At 44.0% G+C, this 20,322-nt stretch overlaps 1 protein-coding gene across 1 annotated transcript in view; it reads left to right on the forward strand.

Moving 5' to 3' along the window:
* Positions 1 to 20,322, forward strand: part of LOC140740135 (uncharacterized) — a 125,351-nt gene that overhangs the window by 51,775 nt on the left and 53,254 nt on the right. The window contains exons 9-12 of the mRNA XM_073069071.1: positions 3,340 to 3,480; positions 8,636 to 8,776; positions 13,917 to 14,057; positions 19,206 to 19,346. Coding sequence (XP_072925172.1) covers positions 3,340 to 3,480; positions 8,636 to 8,776; positions 13,917 to 14,057; positions 19,206 to 19,346 — 564 coding nt within the window. The remainder of the gene's footprint in view (positions 1 to 3,339; positions 3,481 to 8,635; positions 8,777 to 13,916; positions 14,058 to 19,205; positions 19,347 to 20,322) is intronic.

The raw sequence follows: 20,322 nt of genomic DNA on the forward strand, positions 1-20,322 counted from the left end.
CATATGGTTCTCACCCTGGTGCCTCATTCACCAACTCGACAGTCATTGGGTCACCAGGCCGATGTAGTTCCTGGAGAACGATTAGGATCCCAATACCCATTTCTTCCCGCACGCACCGTCAGACTGGACCTCTCCTGAACTGGACCCCTGAACAAGGGTCACTAATTTTATCGGGACCGATACTGACTCAGTATTAATTGCCCATGAGGATCATTCCTAACCTACAGGCCGGAGTGGCGGGACGAGCACCTCCTATACAAATCAATAAGCCCTGGCCCCTTCCAAACTCTGGTATACTGAACGGTGCCCTTTACAAAAAATGTCAAACCCCAAGGTTTCTGTAATTATTTAAGAACTGTCCTGACTATTCATTCTGTGAACTCCCGAGATTTGTTCCCTCTGGCACTGGCTGCACTTGCTCCAACTGATCAGCCAGGATCAGACTTGGCTCGGACATGGCAACTACGAACCATTAATAGCAACTGGACAAACTGAATCGCGGATGACTGGAAATATATTGGATGCTTCGTTCCATGTTCTGGCCCCCTCCATAGATGTAACTAAGGTCTTAGAGTGTAAACCAAAAAAGATGAGACTCCTGATTATTTCCTCGAACGCTTTAATGCCGTTTATTCTGCACGATCAGAAGGTCCACTGTACGCAGCAGGGAACCGGTCCCCACAGTACAGTGTTCACCTCTTCCAAGCCCCGCCCAGCAAGGTGGCCGACAAGGTTAAAGTCAACAACATGAACTGGTCAGAATCCACTCAAGGTTCATAAAGCCATTTTAAATGAGTTAGTAGATCACAAAGACAGACCATTTCTAAGAAAACTGTAAGTCAGATAAAGACGTCCATTATTTATCATTGTAGCTATATTAACAATCTGTGGCCTTCTGAGAAAGAAGTGTCTAGTTCAATCTTTCAAAGCAAACAACAGAGGCCATCTAAAGAGAAGATCATTTAATTTTCAGTGGGTGGCTAGAGCAATCAACTATATTTTAATATTTGCTTTCTTTCCTTGTGAGGAAAGGTTCATTTTTTATTTTGTCCAGTTCGGTGCAAATATAAAGATGCTACTTAAAAGAAATCCAATGTGTTAGTTTTTCAGAAAGAAATATTTATTGTTTTTAAAAGGATTTGATATCAAGTGTGGCACTAATGTAATGCCGACCTTAATAGTCCTGAAGGTACCAGATTCAGCCCTTGACTTGTGCTAATTAACCCTAATTGTTAAAACACTATGCCGACTCAGATGCATAAATTCCTGGGCCTTGTTAATTTCCACCTACCTTGAATTGAGGTCTTTCCCCTACAGAACCCCCTTCTCCAATTTTTCCCCTGTACTACTGTGAACTCAGCCACCTTTTTTTAAATGAATGCCCACCTGAGCAACTAGATTGTGCAACAATAAATCACAAATTGACAGACATCTGACCCGTCGTGACTGACTTACCCCTCGCTAACTTGGATGTAGTCTTCTATGTAGATGGGAGCTCCTTTATAGACAACCAAGGCCAGCGCCCTGCAGGCTATGCTGTTGTTTCCGGCGTAGAAACCATTGAGTCCGCTTCCTTTCTTTCTCCTCACTCGGTGCAGCAAGCTGAACTCTTTGCACTCATTAGAGCGTGAATCCTAGCCACTGGGAAATCGGCCAATATTCTTACAGACTCTGGATATGCCTTTGGAGTCGCTCACGACTTTGGCCAACTTTGGAAAGCTAGGGTTTATGTCACATCCTCTGGTATGCCCATCACTAATAAAATTTTCATCGACAACCTTTCGTCCACCATCTGTCTTCATTTACAGTTGGACATTATTAAATGCTCTGCACACACTAAAGTTACTACTGAGACTGAATGTGGAAACAACAGAGCTGACTCAGCTGCGTAACAAGCTGCCCTTACCAGAGCACTGACTGTTCTCCAAATGATGAATTGCCAGGGAAAAACTGAATACCCTGTTTCCAAATCAGCCAGTACGCTTGGAATTGAGGATGTTCGTGCTTTACAGAGAGATGCCTCTGAAAAAGAGAATGCCACCTGGGAATCGGCTGGGTACTCATTGACCGAGGACTGCTGGCTTACTCCTGCCCGTCGGGTCTGTGTACCTGAAACTATACTGGGCTATATTGTAGATTTTGTACATACCAATACTCACTTTGGCAAGGAGGGAAAAGTAAGGCAACGTTTGGAATCATGGTGGAACCCCGACCTGGAGAGAGTAGCCGAGAGTGTTGCCAGACCATGTCTGATATGCCAAGGACATCATCCAGGAAAAGGCACCTCATGCCCAAAGGGATATACCCGGTGGCAATATACCCTTTCTGCCATGCATAAAATAAACTCAGGTATGTGCGGAGTTCAAATCATTGGGTCTATTTAAACAGTAAGTTGATAAATGATAGATAGGGAAGTACATCAAAAGTTACAGGGGGAGCCAGGATAATGGGGATGAAGGTGATAATAAATCAGCCATGATGGAATGGTGGAGCTGACTCGATGAGTCTATGTCTTATTGTTGTATGGCTTAAATACTGCAAATTGTGAAACTGGAGATCCCAAATGAGAGAGAGGAGACCTAGACAGCATCTGTGGAGAGAGGGGCTGGAAAAGTGAGTAAATGAGGCAGGTAAGTGTGTCCCTGACAGGGTGGGAAGACTGAGTTTGTAAAGGAAACACAATGCATCCAGATAATGGATTAATGACCGCAGTTAGAGAGAAAGTAAAATAAAAATGTATGATGCAGAGTCGAGCATGTTGGGGATCTGAAACCAGGGATGTTGCTGAAATCTCGCAGCATTCTGTTTCTCACCCACAGATGCTGCCTGACCTGCTGAGTATTTCCAATGCTGTACGTCCAATGCAGATTCAGGGAGGGAGTGGGCAATTAACTGAAACTTAAATGTGACTAAACCTGGTCTTGCCACAGTCATCATAAAAATGAGTGGAGCACTGAGAGTCCACTTTCCTCCCCTGCGCCCATCCAATGAAAAGCAGCTCCAGTACAGAAGGCAGGGCTGCTGCCGACCTTCCAGACTGTTATCAATAGGCCCATAGAATGGAGATCAGGATGGTAGCCATCCCACCTTATAACAGGTGACCGACAATTTGGTTCCTTGAGTCAATTCCATCTGCGCCTTTACTCCATTCACCTGATTTTCTTTCTCAAACCATAAAGGTCCTTCCCAGGAATAGTCACTCAATCCTTTGTTCCAGCGGAGGTCTTCTCTTGATTAAACAACACGGTGCTGAGTTACTCCATCCCGACCCACAGAGCCCGGGTATAAAAGGGAGCAATCCATGTTTACTACTGAGAGAGATTTTCCCTGTTCACACAGATATCGATGAATGCAAGTCCAAACCTTGTCACGAACATGCAACTTGTATCAACGTAATGGGATCCTACCAGTGCAACTGCAACGCAGGGTTTCAGGCATTAACTGCGACCGCCAACCTCACGGCGGGGAAAGTTTGTGAAGGTAAGGACTTTGTATCAGCATGAAAGTGGAGAATAAATCTCAACTGATTCAGGATATCAGCCTGCAACAATTCGCCTACAGAGTCCCACAATTAAAGAAGAATTTAATGGGCTCTGTACTGTGCAAATTACACAGGGTAGTCATTGTGGGGATGTGGGGAAGGTATCATTGGTTTTTCTGTTGTTTCCTTTCATCAGTCTGATCACTAGTTCAAATGGGAAGGCAAAAGGGACTGACAAGCAAATGGGAATAGCTCGTTGTGGTTGGCATGGATGAGATGGGCCAAAGGGTCTTTTTCTGTATTGTATTACTCCATGACTGTATATTTTAGAGTTTGGGAAATGAATTCATTGACCAGTCATGTTCCTTTAGAAACAGGAGACAAATTAATGCATTGACCTGTGACAGGTGTGAGAGAAGTGGCAGCTCTAGCTGGCATGCTGATTACTATTCCAATGTTGATCCCCAAACTCTCACACAGCTAGGGTTTATGTCACATCCTCTGGTATGCCCATCACTAATAAAATTTTACTGAGAGTGATCTTGAGAGGGAGAGGAAGATTCAGAGATGGACCATGTAAAGATGAGAGCAGCTGGTGAGGAATGATATGCAGAATTAAAAGGGCTAGAACCTAACTGAGTTATCAACAGCTTGACAAGTTGTTCTGTTAGAATAATGTATAAACAACAAAGTGTTTATTCCATGAGTAGCTTCTCAGTCTACATGTGATAACAATGTATATCAACAGCTCCAAAAAGTATTCTGGGCTCACTTGGCTGCAGATTTTCTTAAGCTTGGTGAGCAGTGACTGTGTTGCCAACTGAAAATGCAAGCTTGCTCAAAAACAGTATGTACTTTTAAGTAAACTGTGTTTGACAGTTATTCGCCGGGTCTGAGCCTATAGGCCTCTGGTAGAGAGGCACATCGACATCTTGGTACTGCAAGCAGGGTCCCAGTATGTGGTAGACCCCTCGCCAAAATTGAATAAGTGGACGGCGGACCACTGGGGTGAATCAGAGATGAATGGGCCCACAAGGTAACCTTTAACCTTGTTTCCACTCTTCTCTCTGATGACTCTGTTAGTCCCCTCATTTTGGTGGGGAAAATCCACTGACAGGTCCCAAAGGGAATAGTAAATTAAGATGGGCGGTTCCAGTCCCGCAGAATAGTAAATTCAAGACGGGCAGTTCAAGTCCCTTGGAATACCATTTAGACAGAGTTTCATCAGAGTCCATTAAAGAAGATAATAGGCAACTATCCAGACAATGAAAAGAAACTGAGACAAATGCCATTCCCATTTTCTAAACATTTGGGAAAAGACAACTGGCCTGCAGGAGGTACATTTGATTTAAATTTAATATGGAAAGGGAAAGTAGGGGAAGAGTATGGTCTCCCGATTGGCCTATGGCGACAAGAGGCAGAAATAAAAGAACGCAGACATAAATTAACTTGTTGGACCTATAACGCTAAGCAAAGAGGGATAGACATACGTGATAAAAGAGGCAATCCTAGGAGTCGGCAAGAGTTGGGAGCGATTTGTGAAGAATGGGATTAGGGACAGTAAAAGACAAAAGAAACGGAGCAAGAGATTGTATCAGAGACAAAGAATACCGGTCATGGAAGAACGAATAATAGGAAAAAAGGAAACAGAAAATAAAAATAATTCTGGGGTATCCCACCTCTATCCAGACTCACTGACCGATTCCCCATACAATACTGATCATGATTGTGAATGGGTAAGGTGACCTAATAGTTCCACCGTGCTACCCACAACTGTGTCGGCACCTGTTTTACCGCGGACCAGTTCCACACCCCCATATGGTTCTCACCCTGGTGCCTCATTCACCAACTCGACAGTCATTGGGTCACCAGGCCGATGTAGTTCCTGGAGAACGATTAGGATCCCAATACCCATTTCTTCCTGCACGCACCATCAGACTGGACCTCTCCTGAACTGGACCCCTGAACAAGGGTCACTAATTTTATCGGGACTAATACTGACTCAGTATTAGTTGCCCATGAGGATCATTCCTAACCCACAGGCCGGAGTGGCGGGACGAGCACCTCCTATACAAATCAATAAGCCCTGGCCCCTTCCAAACTCTGGTATACTGAACGGTGCCCTTTACAAAAAATGTCAAACCCCAAGGTTTCTGTAATTATTTAAGAACTGTCCTGACTATTCATTCTGTGAACTCCCGAGATTTGTTCCCTCTGGCACTGGCTGCACTTGCTCCAACTGATCAGCCAGGATCAGACTTGGCTCGGACATGGCAACTACGAACCATTAATAGCAACTGGACAAACTGAATCGCGGATGACTGGAAATATATTGGATGCTTCGTTCCATGTTCTGGCCCCCTCCATAGATGTAACTAAGGTCTTAGAGTGTAAACCAAAAAAGATGAGACTCCTGATTATTTCCTCGAACGCTTTAATGCCGTTTATTCTGCACGATCAGAAGGTCCGCTGTACGCAGCAGGGAACCGGTCCCCACAGTACAGTGTTCACCTCTTCCAAGCCCCGCCCAGCAAGGTGGCCGACAAGGTTAAATTCAACAACATGAACTGGTCAGAATCCACTCAAGGTTCATAAAGCCATTTTAAATGAGTTAGTAGATCACAAAGACAGACCATTTCTAAGAAAACTGTAAGTCAGATAAAGACGTCCATTATTTATCATTGTAGCTATATTAACAATCTGTGGCCTTCTGAGAAAGAAGTGTCTAGTTCAATCTTTCAAAGCAAACAACAGAGGCCATCTAAAGAGAAGATCATTTAATTTTCAGTGGGTGGCTAGAGCAATCAACTATATTTTAATATTTGCTTTCTTTCCTTGTGAGGAAAGGTTCATTTTTTATTTTGTCCAGTTCGGTGCAAATATAAAGATGCTACTTAAAAGAAATCCAATGTGTTAGTTTTTCAGAAAGAAATATTTATTGTTTTTAAAAGGATTTGATATCAAGTGTGGCACTAATGTAATGCCGACTTTAATAGTCCTGAAGGTACCAGATTCAGCCCTTGACTTGTGCTAATTAACCCCCGTTGATAAAACACTATGCCGACTCAGATGCATAAATTCCTGGGCCTTGTTAATTTCCACCTAAATTGAATTGAGGTCTTTCCCCTACAGAACCCCCTTCTCCAATTTTTCCCCTGTACTACTGTGAACTCAGCCACCTTTTTTTAAATGAATGCCCACCTGAGCAACTAGATTGTGCAACAATAAATCACAAATTGACAGACATCTGACCCGTCGTGACTGACTTACCCCTCGCTAACTTGGATGTAGTCTTCTATGTAGATGGGAGCTCCTTTATAGACAACCAAGGCCAGCGCCCTGCAGGCTATGCTGTTGTTTCCGGCGTAGAAACCATTGAGTCCGCTTCCTTTCTTTCTCCTCACTCGGTGCAGCAAGCTGAACTCTTTGCACTCATTAGAGCGTGAATCCTAGCCACTGGGAAATCGGCCAATATTCTTACAGACTCTGGATATGCCTTTGGAGTCGCTCACGACTTTGGCCAACTTTGGAAAGCTAGGGTTTATGTCACATCCTCTGGTATGCCCATCACTAATAAAATTTTCATCGACAACCTTTCGTCCACCATCTGTCTTCATTTACAGTTGGACATTATTAAATGCTCTGCACACACTAAAGTTACTACTGAGACTGAATGTGGAAACAACAGAGCTGACTCAGCTGCGTAACAAGCTGCCCTTACCAGAGCACTGACTGTTCTCCAAATGATGAATTGCCAGGGAAAAACTGAATACCCTGTTTCCAAATCAGCCAGTACGCTTGGAATTGAGGATGTTCGTGCTTTACAGAGAGATGCCTCTGAAAAAGAGAATGCCACCTGGGAATCGGCTGGGTACTCATTGACCGAGGACTGCTGGCTTACTCCTGCCCGTCGGGTCTGTGTACCTGAAACTATACTGGGCTATATTGTAGATTTTGTACATACCAATACTCACTTTGGCAAGGAGGGAAAAGTAAGGCAACGTTTGGAATCATGGTGGAACCCCGACCTGGAGAGAGTAGCCGAGAGTGTTGCCAGACCATGTCTGATATGCCAAGGACATCATCCAGGAAAAGGCACCTCATGCCCAAAGGGATATACCCGGTGGCAATATACCCTTTCTGCCATGCATAAAATAAACTCAGGTATGTGCGGAGTCCAAATCATTGGGTCTATTTAAACAGTAAGTTGATAAATGATAGATTAGGAAGTACATCAAATGTTACAGGGGGAGCCAGGATAATGGGGATGAAGGTGATAATAAATCAGCCATGATGGAATGGTGGAGCTGACTCGATGAGTCTATGTCTTATTGTTGTATGGCTTAAATACTGCAAATTGTGAAACTGGAGATCCCAAATGAGAGAGAGGAGACCTAGACAGCATCTGTGGAGAGAGGGGCTGGAAAAGTGAGTAAATGAGGCAGGTAAGTGTGTCCCTGACAGGGTAGGGAGACTGAGTTTGTAAAGGAAACACAATGCATCCAGGTAATGGATTAATGACCGCAGTTAAAGAGAAAGTAAAATAAAAATGAATGATGCAGAGTTGAGCATGCTGGGGATCTGAAACCAGGGATGTTGCTGAAATATCGCAGCATTCTGTTTCTCACCCACAGATGCTGCCTGACCTGCTGAGTATTTCCAATGCTGTACTTCCAATGCAGATTCAGGGAGGGAGTGGGCAATTAACTGAAACTTAAATGTGACTAAACCTGGTCTTGCCACAGTCATCATAAAGATGAGTGGAGCACTGAGAGACCTCTTTCCTCCCCTGCGCCCATCCAATGAAAAGCAGCTCCAGTACAGAAGGCAGGGCTGCTGCCGACCTTCCAGACTGTTATCAATAGGCCCATAGAATGGAGATCAGGGTGGTAGCCATCCCAGTTTATAACAGGTGACCGACAATTTGGTTCCTTGAGTCAATTCCATCTGCGCCTTTACTCCATTCACCTGATTTTCTTTCTCAAACCATAAAGCTCCTTCCCAGGAATAGTCACTCAATCCTCTGTTCCAGCGGAGGTCTTCTCTGGATTAAACAACACGGTGCTGAGTTACTCCATCCCGACCCACAGAGCCCGGGTAGAAAAGTGAGCAATCCATGTTTACTACTGAGAGAGATTTTCCCTGTTCACACAGATATCGATGAATGCAAGTCCAAACCTTGTCACGAACATGCAACTTGTATCAACGTAATGGGATCCTACCAGTGCAACTGCAACACAGGGTTTCAGGCATTAACTGCGACCGCCAACCTCACGGCGGGGAAAGTTTGTGAAGGTAAGGACTTTGTATCAGCATGAAAGTGGAGAATAAATCTCAACTGATTCGGGATATCAGCCTGCAACAATTCGCCTACAGAGTCCCACAATTAAAGAAGAATTTAATGGGCTCTGTACTGTGCAAATTACACAGGGTAGTCATTGTGGGGATGTGGGGAAGGTATCATTGGTTTTTCTGTTGTTTCCTTTCATCAGTCTGATCACTAGTTCAAATGGGAAGGCGAAAGGGACTGACAAGCAAATGGGAATAGCTCGTTGTGGTTGGCATGGATGAGATGGGCCAAAGGGTCTTTTTCTGTATTGTATTACTCCATGACTGTATATTTTAGAGTTTGGGAAATGAATTCATTGACCAGTCATGTTCCTTTAGAAACAGGAGACAAATTAATGCATTGACCTGTGACAGGTGTGAGAGAAGTGGCAGCTCTAGCTGGCATGCTGATTACTATTCCAATGTTGATCCCCAAACTCTCACACAGCTAGGGTTTATGTCACATCCTCTGGTATGCCCATCACTAATAAAATTTTACTGAGAGTGATCTTGAGAGGGAGAGGAAGATTCAGAGATGGACCATGTAAAGATGAGAGCAGCTGGTGAGGAATGATATGCAGAATTAAAAGGGCTAGAACCTAACTGAGTTATCAACAGCTTGACAAGTTGTTCTGTTAGAATAATGTATAAACAACAAAGTGTTTATTCCATGAGTAGCTTCTCAGTCTACATGTGATAACAATGTATATCAACAGCTCCAAAAAGTATTCTGGGCTCACTTGGCTGCAGATTTTCTTAAGCTTGGTGAGCAGAGACTCTGTGTTGCCAACTGAAAATGCAAGCTTGCTCAAAAACAGTATGTACTTTTAAGTAAACTGTGTTTGACAGTTATTCGCCGGGTCTGAGCCTATAGGCCTCTGGTAGAGAGGCACATCGACATCTTGGTACTGCAAGCAGGGTCCCAGTATGTGGTAGACCCCTCGCCAAAATTGAATAAGTGGACGGCGGACCACTGGGGTGAATCAGAGATGAATGGGCCCACAAGGTAACCTTTAACCTTGTTTCCACTCTTCTCTCTGATGACTCTGTTAGTCCCCTCATTTTGGTGGGGAAAATCCACTGACAGGTCCCAAAGGGAATAGTAAATTAAGATGGGCGGTTCCAGTCCCGCAGAATAGTAAATTCAAGACGGGCAGTTCAAGTCCCTTGGAATACCATTTAGACAGAGTTTCATCAGAGTCCATTAAAGAAGATAATAGGCAACTATCCAGACAATGAAAAGAAACTGAGACAAATGCCATTCCCATTTTCTAAACATTTGGGAAAAGACAACTGGCCTGCAGGAGGTACATTTGATTTAAATTTAATATGGAAAGGGAAAGTAGGGGAAGAGTATGGTCTCCCGATTGGCCTATGGCGACAAGAGGCAGAAATAAAAGAACGCAGACATAAATTAACTTGTTGGACCTATAACGCTAAGCAAAGAGGGATAGACATACGTGATAAAAGAGGCAATCCTAGGAGTCGGCAAGAGTTGAGAGCGATTTGTGAAGAATGGGATTAGGGACAGTAAAAGACAAAAGAAACGGAGCAAGAGATTGTATCAGAGACAAAGAATACCGGTCGTGGAAGAACGAATAATAGGAAAAAAGGAAACAGAAAATAAAAATAATTCTGGGGTATCCCACCTCTATCCAGACTCACTGACTGATTCCCCATACAATACTGATCATGATTGTGAACGGGTAAGGTGACCTAATAGTTCCACCGTGCTACCCACAACTGTGTCGGCACCTGTTTTACCGCGGACCAGTTCCGCACCCCCATATGGTTCTCACCCTGGTGCCTCATTCACCAACTCGACAGTCATTGGGTCACCAGGCCGATGTAGTTCCTGGAGAACGATTAGGATCCCAATACCCATTTCTTCCTGCACGCACCATCAGACTGGACCTCTCCTGAACTGGACCCCTGAACAAGGGTCACTAATTTTATCGGGACTAATACTGACTCAGTATTAATTGCCCATGAGGATCATTCCTAACCCACAGGCCGGAGTGGCGGGACGAGCACCTCCTATACAAATCAATAAGCCCTGGCCCCTTCCAAACTCTGGTATACTGAACGGTGCCCTTTACAAAAAATGTCAAACCCCAAGGTTTCTGTAATTATTTAAGAACTGTCCTGACTATTCATTCTGTGAACTCCCGAGATTTGTTCCCTCTGGCACTGGCTGCACTTGCTCCAACTGATCAGCCAGGATCAGACTTGGCTCGGACATGGCAACTACGAACCATTAATAGCAACTGGACAAACTGAATCGCGGATGACTGGAAATATATTGGATGCTTCGTTCCATGTTCTGGCCCCCTCCATAGATGTAACTAAGGTCTTAGAGTGTAAACCAAAAAAGATGAGACTCCTGATTATTTCCTCGAACGCTTTAATGCCGTTTATTCTGCACGATCAGAAGGTCCGCTGTACGCAGCAGGGAACCGGTCCCCACAGTACAGTGTTCACCTCTTCCAAGCCCCGCCCAGCAAGGTGGCCGACAAGGTTAGATTCAACAACATGAACTGGTCAGAATCCACTCAAGGTTCATAAAGCCATTTTAAATGAGTTAGTAGATCACAAAGACAGACCATTTCTAAGAAAACTGTAAGTCAGATAAAGACGTCCATTATTTATCATTGTAGCTATATTAACAATCTGTGGCCTTCTGACAATCTTTCAAAGCAAACAACAGAGGCCATCTAAAGAGAAGATCATTTAATTTTCAGTGGGTGGCTAGAGCAATCAACTATATTTTAATATTTGCTTTCTTTCCTTGTGAGGAAAGGTTCATTTTTTATTTTGTCCAGTTCGGTGCAAATATAAAGATGCTACTTAAAAGAAATCCAATGTGTTAGTTTTTCAGAAAGAAATATTTATTGTTTTTAAAAGGATTTGATATCAAGTGTGGCACTAATGTAATGCCGACCTTAATAGTCCTGAAGGTACCAGATTCAGCCCTTGACTTGTGCTAATTAACCCCCGTTTATAAAACACTATGCCGACTCAGATGCATAAATTCCTGGGCCTTGTTAATTTCCACCTAACTTGAATTGAGGTCTTTCCCCTACAGAACCCCCTTCTCCAATTTTTCCCCTGTACTACTGTGAACTCAGCCACCTTTTTTTAAATGAATGCCCACCTGAGCAACTAGATTGTGCAACAATAAATCACAAATTGACAGACATCTGACCCGTCATGACTGACTTACCCCTCGCTAACTTGGATGTAGTCTTCTATGTAGATGGGAGCTCCTTTATAGACAACCAAGGCCAGCGCCCTGCAGGCTATGCTGTTGTTTCCGGCGTAGAAACCATTGAGTCCACTTCCTTTCTTTCTCCTCACTCGGTGCAGCAAGCTGAACTCTTTGCACTCATTAGAGCGTGAATCCTAGCCACTGGGAAATCGGCCAATATTCTTACAGACTCTGGATATGCCTTTGGAGTCGCTCACGACTTTGGCCAACTTTGGAAAGCTAGGGTTTATGTCACATCCTCTGGTATGCCCATCACTAATAAAATTTTCATCGACAACCTTTCGTCCACCATCTGTCTTCATTTACAGTTGGACATTATTAAATGCTCTGCACACACTAAAGTTACTACTGAGACTGAATGTGGAAACAACAGAACTGACTCAGCTGCGTAACAAGCTGCCCTTACCAGAGCACTGACTGTTCTCCAAATGATGAATTGCCAGGGAAAAACTGAATACCCTGTTTCCAAATCAGCCAGTATGCCTGGAATTGAGGATGTTCGTGCTTTACAGAGAGATGCCTCTGAAAAAGAGAATGCCACCTGGGAATCGGCTGGGTACTCATTGACCGAGGACTGCTGGCTTACTCCTGCCCGTCGGGTCTGTGTACCTGAAACTATACTGGGCTATATTGTAGATTTTGTACATACCAATACTCACTTTGGCAAGGAGGGAAAAGTAAGGCAACGTTTGGAATCATGGTGGAACCCCGACCTGGAGAGTGTAGCCGAGAGTGTTGCCAGACCATGTCTGATATGCCAAGGATATCATCCAGGAAAAGGCACCTCATGCCCAAAGGGATATACCCGGTGGCAAGATACCCTTTCTGCCATGCATAAAATAAACTCAGATATGTGTGGAGTCCAAATCATTGGGTCTATTTAAACAGCAAATTGATAAATGATAGAATAGAAAGTACATCAAAAGTTACAGGGGGAGCCAGGATAATGGGGATGAAGGTGATAATAAATCAGCCATGATGGAATGGTGGAGCTGACTCGATGAGCCGATGTCTTATTGTTGTATGGCTTAAATACTGCAAATTGTGAAACTGGAGATCCCAAATGAGAGAGAGGAGACCTAGACAGCATCTGTGGAGAGAGGGGCTGGAAAAGTGAGTAAATGAGGCAGGTAAGTGTGTCCCTGACAGGGTGGGGAGACTGAGTTTGTAAAGGAAACACAATGCATCCAGGTAATGGATTAATGACCGCAGTTAGAGAGAAAGTAAAATAAAAATGTATGATGCAGAGTCAAGCATGCTGGGGATCTGAAACCAGGGATGTTGCTGAAATATCGCAGCATTCTGTTTCTCACCCACAGATGCTGCCTGACCTGCTGAGTATTTCCAATGCTGTACTTCCAATGCAGATTCAGGGAGGGAGTGGGCAATTAACTGAAACTTAAATGTGACTAAACCTGGTCTTGCCACAGTCATCATAAAGATGAGTGGAGCACTGAGAGACCTCTTTCCTCCCCTGCGCCCATCCAATGAAAAGCAGCTCCAGTACAGAAGGCAGGGCTGCTGCCGACCTTCCAGACTGTTATCAATAGGCCCATAGAATGGAGATCAGGGTGGTAGCCATCCCAGTTTATAACAGGTGACCGACAATTTGGTTCCTTGAGTCAATTCCATCTGCGCCTTTACTCCATTCACCTGATTTTCTTTCTCAAACCATAAAGCTCCTTCCCAGGAATAGTCACTCAATCCTTTGTTCCAGCGGAGGTCTTCTCTGGATTAAACAACACGGTGCTGAGTTACTCCATCCCGACCCACAGAGCCCGGGTAGAAAAGGGAGCAATCCATGTTTACTACTGAGAGAGATTTTCCCTGTTCACACAGATATCGATGAATGCAAGTCCAAACCTTGTCACGAACATGCAACTTGTATCAACGTAATGGGATCCTACCAGTGCAACTGCAACGCAGGGTTTCAGGCATTAACTGCGACCGCCAACCTCACGGCGGGGAAAGTTTGTGAAGGTAAGGACTTTGTATCAGCATGAAAGTGGAGAATAAATCTCAACTGATTCGGGATATCAGCCTGCAACAATTCGCCTACAGAGTCCCACAATTAAAGAAGAATTTAATGGGCTCTGTACTGTGCAAATTACACAGGGTAGTGATTGTGGGGATGTGGGGAAGGTATCATTGGTTTTTCTGTTGTTTCCTTTCATCAGTCTGATCACTAGTTCAAATGGGAAGGCAAAAGGGACTGACAAGCAAATGGGAATAGCTCGTTGTGGTTGGCATGGATGAGATGGGCCAAAGGGTCTTTTTCTGTATTGTATTACTCCATGACTGTATATTTTAGAGTTTGGGAAATGAATTCATTGACCAGTCATGTTCCTTTAGAAACAGGAGACAAATTAATGCATTGACCTGTGACAGGTGTGAGAGAAGTGGCAGCTCTAGCTGGCATGCTGATTACTATTCCAATGTTGATCCCCAAACTCTCACACAGCTAGGGTTTATGTCACATCCTCTGGTATGCCCATCACTAATAAAATTTTACTGAGAGTGATCTTGAGAGGGAGAGGAAGATTCAGAGATGGACCATGTAAAGATGAGAGCAGCTGGTGAGGAATGATATGCAGAATTAAAAGGGCTAGAACCTAACTGAGTTATCAACAGCTTGACAAGTTGTTCTGTTAGAATAATGTATAAACAACAAAGTGTTTATTCCATGAGTAGCTTCTCAGTCTACATGTGATAACAATGTATATCAACAGCTCCAAAAAGTATTCTGGGCTCACTTGGCTGCAGATTTTCTTAAGCTTGGTGAGCAGAGACTCTGTGTTGCCAACTGAAAATGCAAGCTTGCTCAAAAACAGTATGTACTTTTAAGTAAACTGTGTTTGACAGTTATTCGCCGGGTCTGAGCCTATAGGCCTCTGGTAGAGAGGCACATCGACATCTTGGTACTGCAAGCAGGGTCCCAGTATGTGGTAGACCCCTCGCCAAAATTGAATAAGTGGACGGCGGACCACTGGGGTGAATCAGAGATGAATGGGCCCACAAGGTAACCTTTAACCTTGTTTCCACTCTTCTCTCTGATGACTCTGTTAGTCCCCTCATTTTGGTGGGGAAAATCCACTGACAGGTCCCAAAGGGAATGGTAAATTAAGATGGGCGGTTCCAGTCCCGCAGAATAGTAAATTCAAGACGGGCAGTTCAAGTCCCCTGGAATACCATTTAGACAGAGGTTCGTCAGAGTCCATTAAAGAAGATAATAGACAACTATCCAGACAATGAAAAGAAACTGAGACAAATGCCATTCCCATTTTCTAAACATTTGGGAAAAGACAACTGGCCTGCAGGAGGTACATTTGATTTAAATTTAATATGGAAAGGGAAAGTAGGGGAAGAGTATGGTCTCCCGATTGGCCTATGGCGACAAGAGGCAGAAATAAAAGAAGGCAGACATAAATTAACTTGTTGGACCTATAACGCTAAGCAAAGAGGGATAGACATACGTGATAAAAGAGGCAATCCTAGGAGTCAGCAAGAGTTGGGAGCGATTTGTGAAGAATGGGATTAGGGACAGTAAAAGACAAAAGAAACGGAGCGATAAATTGTATCAGAGACAAAGAATACTGGTCGTGGAAGAACGACGAATGGGAAAAAGGAAACAGAAAAGAAAAATAATTCTGGGGTATCCCACCTCTATCCAGACTCACTGACTGATTCCCCATACAATACTGATCATGATTGTGAATGGGTAAGGTGACCTAATAGTCCCACCGTGCTACCAACAACTGTGTCGGCACCTGTTTTACCACGGACCAGTTCCGCACCCCCATATGGTTCTCACCCTGGTGCCTCATTCACCAACTCGACAGTCATTGGGTCACCAGGCCGATGTAGTTCCTGGAGAACGATTAGGATCCCAATACCCATTTCTTCCTGCACGCACCATCAGACTGGACCTCTCCTGAACTGGACCCCTGAACAAGGGTCACTAATTTTATCGGGACTAATACTGACTCAGTATTAATTGCCCATGAGGATCATTCCTAACCCACAGGCCAGAGTGGCGGGACGAGCACCTCCTATACAAATCAATAAGCCCTGGCCCCTTCCAAACTCTGGTATACTGAACGGTGCCCTTTACAAAAAATGTCAAACCCCAAGGTTTCTGTAATTATTTAAGAACTGTCCTGACTATTCATTCTGTGAACTCCCGAAATTTGTTCCCTCTGGCACTGGCTGCACTTGCTCCAACTGATCAGCCAGGATCAGACTTGGCTCGGACATGGCAACTACGAACCATTAATAGCAACTGGACAAACTGAATCGCGGATGACTGGAAATATATTGGATGCTTCGTTCCATGTTCTGGCCCCCTCCATAGATGTAACTAAGGTCTTAGAGTGTAAACCAAAAAAGATGAGACTCCTGATTATTTCCTCGAACGCTTTAATGCCGTTTATTCTGCACGATCAGAAGGTCCGCTGTACGCAGCAGGGAACCGGTCCCCACAGTACAGTGTTCACCTCTTCCAAGCCCCGCCCAGCAAGGTGGCCGACAAGGTTAGATTCAACAACATGAACTGGTCAGAATCCACTCAAGGTTCATAAAGCCATTTTAAATGAGTTAGTAGATCACAAAGACAGACCATTTCTAAGAAAACTGTAAGTCAGATAAAGACGTCCATTATTTATCATTGTAGCTATATTAACAATCTGTGGCCTTCTGACAATCTTTCAAAGCAAACAACAGAGGCCATCTAAAGAGAAGATCATTTAATTTTCAGTGGGTGGCTAGAGCAATCAACTATATTTTAATATTTGCTTTCTTTCCTTGTGAGGAAAGTTTCATTTTTTATTTTGTCCAGTTCGGTGCAAATATAAAGATGCTACTTAAAAGAAATCCAATGTGTTAGTTTGTCAGAAAGATAGATTTTTTTTTTTAAAAGGATTTATTATCAAGTGTGGCACTAATGTAATGCCGATCTTAATTGTCCTGAAGGTACCAGATTCAGCCCTCTACTTGTGCTAATTAACCCCCGTTGATAAAACACTACGCCGACTCAGATGCATAAATTCCTGGGCCTTGTTAATTGCCACCATACTAGATATGAGGTCCTTCCCCTACAGAACCCCCTTCTCCAATTTTTCCCCTGTACTACCGTGAACTCAGCCACCTTTTTTTAAGAATGCCCACCTGAGCAACTAGATTCACCACCCCATGATTGTGCAACAATAATCCCCAATTAACAGAAGTCTGACCTGACATGACTGACTTCCCCCTCGCTAACCTGGATGTAGTCTTCTATGTAGATGGGTGCTCTTTTGTAGACAATCAAGGCCAGCGCCCTGCAGGCTATGCTGTTGTTTCCGGTGTAGAAACCATTGAGTCCGCTTCCTTTCTTTCTCCTCACTCGGTGCAGCAAGCTGAACTCTTTGCACTCATTAGAGCGTGAATCCTAGCCACTGGGAAATCGGCCAATATTCTTACAGACTCTGGATATGCCTTTGGAGTCGCTCACGACTTTGGCCAACTTTGGAAAGCTAAGGTTTATGTCACATCCTCTGGTATGCCCATCACTAATAAAATTTTCATCAACAACCTTTTGTCCACCATCTGTCTTCATTTACAACTGGACATTATTAAATGCTCTGCACACACTAAAGGTACTACTGAGACTGAACGTGGGAACAACAGAACTGACTCAGCTGCGTAACAAGCTGCCCTTACCAGAGCACTGACTGTTCTCCAAATGATGAATTGCCAGGGAAAAACTGAATACCCTGTTTCCAAATCAGCCAGTATGCTTGGAAATGAGGATGTTCGTGCTTTACAGAGAAATGCCTCTGAAAAAGAGAATGCCACTTGGGAATCGGCTGGGTACTCATTGACCGAGGACTGCTGGCTTACTCCTGCCCGTCGGGTCTGTGTACCTGAAACTATACTGGGCTATATTGTAGATTTTGTACATACCAATACTCACTTTGGCAAGGAGGGAAAAGTAAGGCAACGTTTGGAATCATAGTGGAACCCCGACCTGGAGAAAGTAGCAGAGAGTGTTGCCAGACCATGTCTGATATGCCAAGGACATCATCCAGGAAAAGGCACCTCATGCCCAAAGGGATATACCCGGTGGCAAGATACCCTTTCTGCCATGCATAAAATAAACTCAGATATGTGTGGAGTCCAAATCATTGGGTCTATTTAAACAGCAAATTGATAAATGATAGAATAGAAAGTACATCAAAAGTTACAGGGGGAGCCAGGATAATGGGGATGAAGGTGATAATAAATCAGCCATGATGGAATGGTGGAGCTGACTCGATGAGCCGATGTCTTATTGTTGTATGGCTTAAATACTGCAAATTGTGAAACTGGAGATCCCAAATGAGAGAGAGGAGACCTAGACAGCATCTGTGGAGAGAGGGGCTGGAAAAGTGAGTAAATGAGGCAGGTAAGTGTGTCCCTGACAGGGTGGGGAGACCGAGTTTGTAAAGGAAACACAATGCATCCAGGTAATGGATTAATGACCGCAGTTAGAGAGAAAGTAAAATAAAAATGTATGATGCAGAGTCGAGCATGCTGGGGATCTGAAACCAGGGATGTTGCTGGAATCTCGCAGCATTCTGTTTCTCACCCACAGATGCTGCCTGATCTGCTGAGTATTCCCAATGCTGTACTTCCAATGCAGATTCAGGGAGGGAGTGGGCGATTAACTGAAATTTAAATGTGACTAAACCTGGTCTTGCCACAGTCATATTAAAGATGAGTGGAGCACTGAGAGTCCTCTTTCCTCCCCTGCTCCCGTACAATGAAAATGAACTCCAGTACAAAAGGTGGGGTTGCTGCCGACCTCCCACACTCTCTATTGATAAGCTCATTGAACAAAGTGCAGGGTGGTAACCATCCTCGATTTTAACACGTGACCAACCATTTGGTCCCTTGAGTCAATTCCATCTGCTCCTTAACTCCATTTGCTGATTTTCTTTCTCAAACCATAAGGCCCCTTCCCAAGAATACTCACTCAATCCTTTGCTTCAGTGGAGGTTTTCTCTGGATTAAACAACAGTGCTGAGTTACTCCATCCTGACCCACAGAGCCCAGGTATAAAAGCGGGCAAACCATATTTACTACTGAGAGGGATTTTCCCTGTTCACACAGATATCGATGAATGCAAGTCCAAACCTTGTCACGAACATGCAACTTGTATCAACGTAATGGGATCCTACCAGTGCAACTGCAACACAGGGTTTCAGGCATTACCTGCGACTGCCAACCTCATGGCAGGGAAAGTTTGTGAAGGTAAGGACTTTGTATCAACATGAAAATGGAGAATAAATCCCACTGACTGAGGATACCAGTTTTGCACAATTTTTCTGCAGAGGCCTGTAATGAAAGAAGAATTTAATGGACTCTCTACTGTGCAAGTTACACAGAGGAGTCATTATGGGGAGGTGGGATAGTTACCATTGGTTTTTCTGTTGTCTCTTTTGATAAATCTGATCATTTAGGTTAGCAGAACTGGGACTTTTCTCTTTGGAATGTAGAAGAATGAGAGGAGACTTGATAGAGGTCTACAAGATTATGAGAGGCATAGATAGGGTGGATAGTCAGTACCTGTTTCCCAGTGCACCAGTAGCAAACACTAGAGGGCATATGTACAAAATTAAGGGAGGGAAGTTTAGGGGAGACATCAGGGGTAAGTTTTTTACACAGAGGGTTGTGAGTGCCTGGAATGACTTGCCAGTGATGGTGATGGAGTCTAAAACATTATGGGTATTTAAAAGCCTCTTGGACAGGAACATGGATGAAAGAAAAATGGAGGGTTATGGGTTAGTTTGGGTTTAGTACTTTTTTTAAGGATTATATGGGTCAGCACAACATGGAGGGCTGAAGGGCCTGTACTGTGCTGTAGTGTTCTATGGTTCTATTTCTCCAAAAAGGAAGGGAAAAGGTACTCACAAGCAAATAGGAATAACTCTGTAGTCAGCATGAATGAGATGGGCCAAAGGGTCTTTTTCTGTGTTTGATAAGTCTACGACTCTATATTTTAGAGTTTGGGAAATGAATTCGTTGACCAGTCATGTTCCATTAGGAACAGGAGACGGACTACTGCATTGTCCAGGGACAGGTGTGACTAGAAGTGGCAGCTGTAGCTGGCATGGTGATTACTAATCCAATCTTGGTTCCCAAACTCTTGCACAGTCTAATTGGAGGTGGTTCATTGAGGGTTGGAGTAATCCATGGGGACAGGGATGTAATCCTGAGAGGGAAGGGA

The sequence above is a fragment of the Hemitrygon akajei genome, chromosome 16 (genome assembly GCF_048418815.1).
Source record: "Hemitrygon akajei chromosome 16, sHemAka1.3, whole genome shotgun sequence".
Classification (NCBI taxonomy): domain Eukaryota; kingdom Metazoa; phylum Chordata; class Chondrichthyes; order Myliobatiformes; family Dasyatidae; genus Hemitrygon; species Hemitrygon akajei.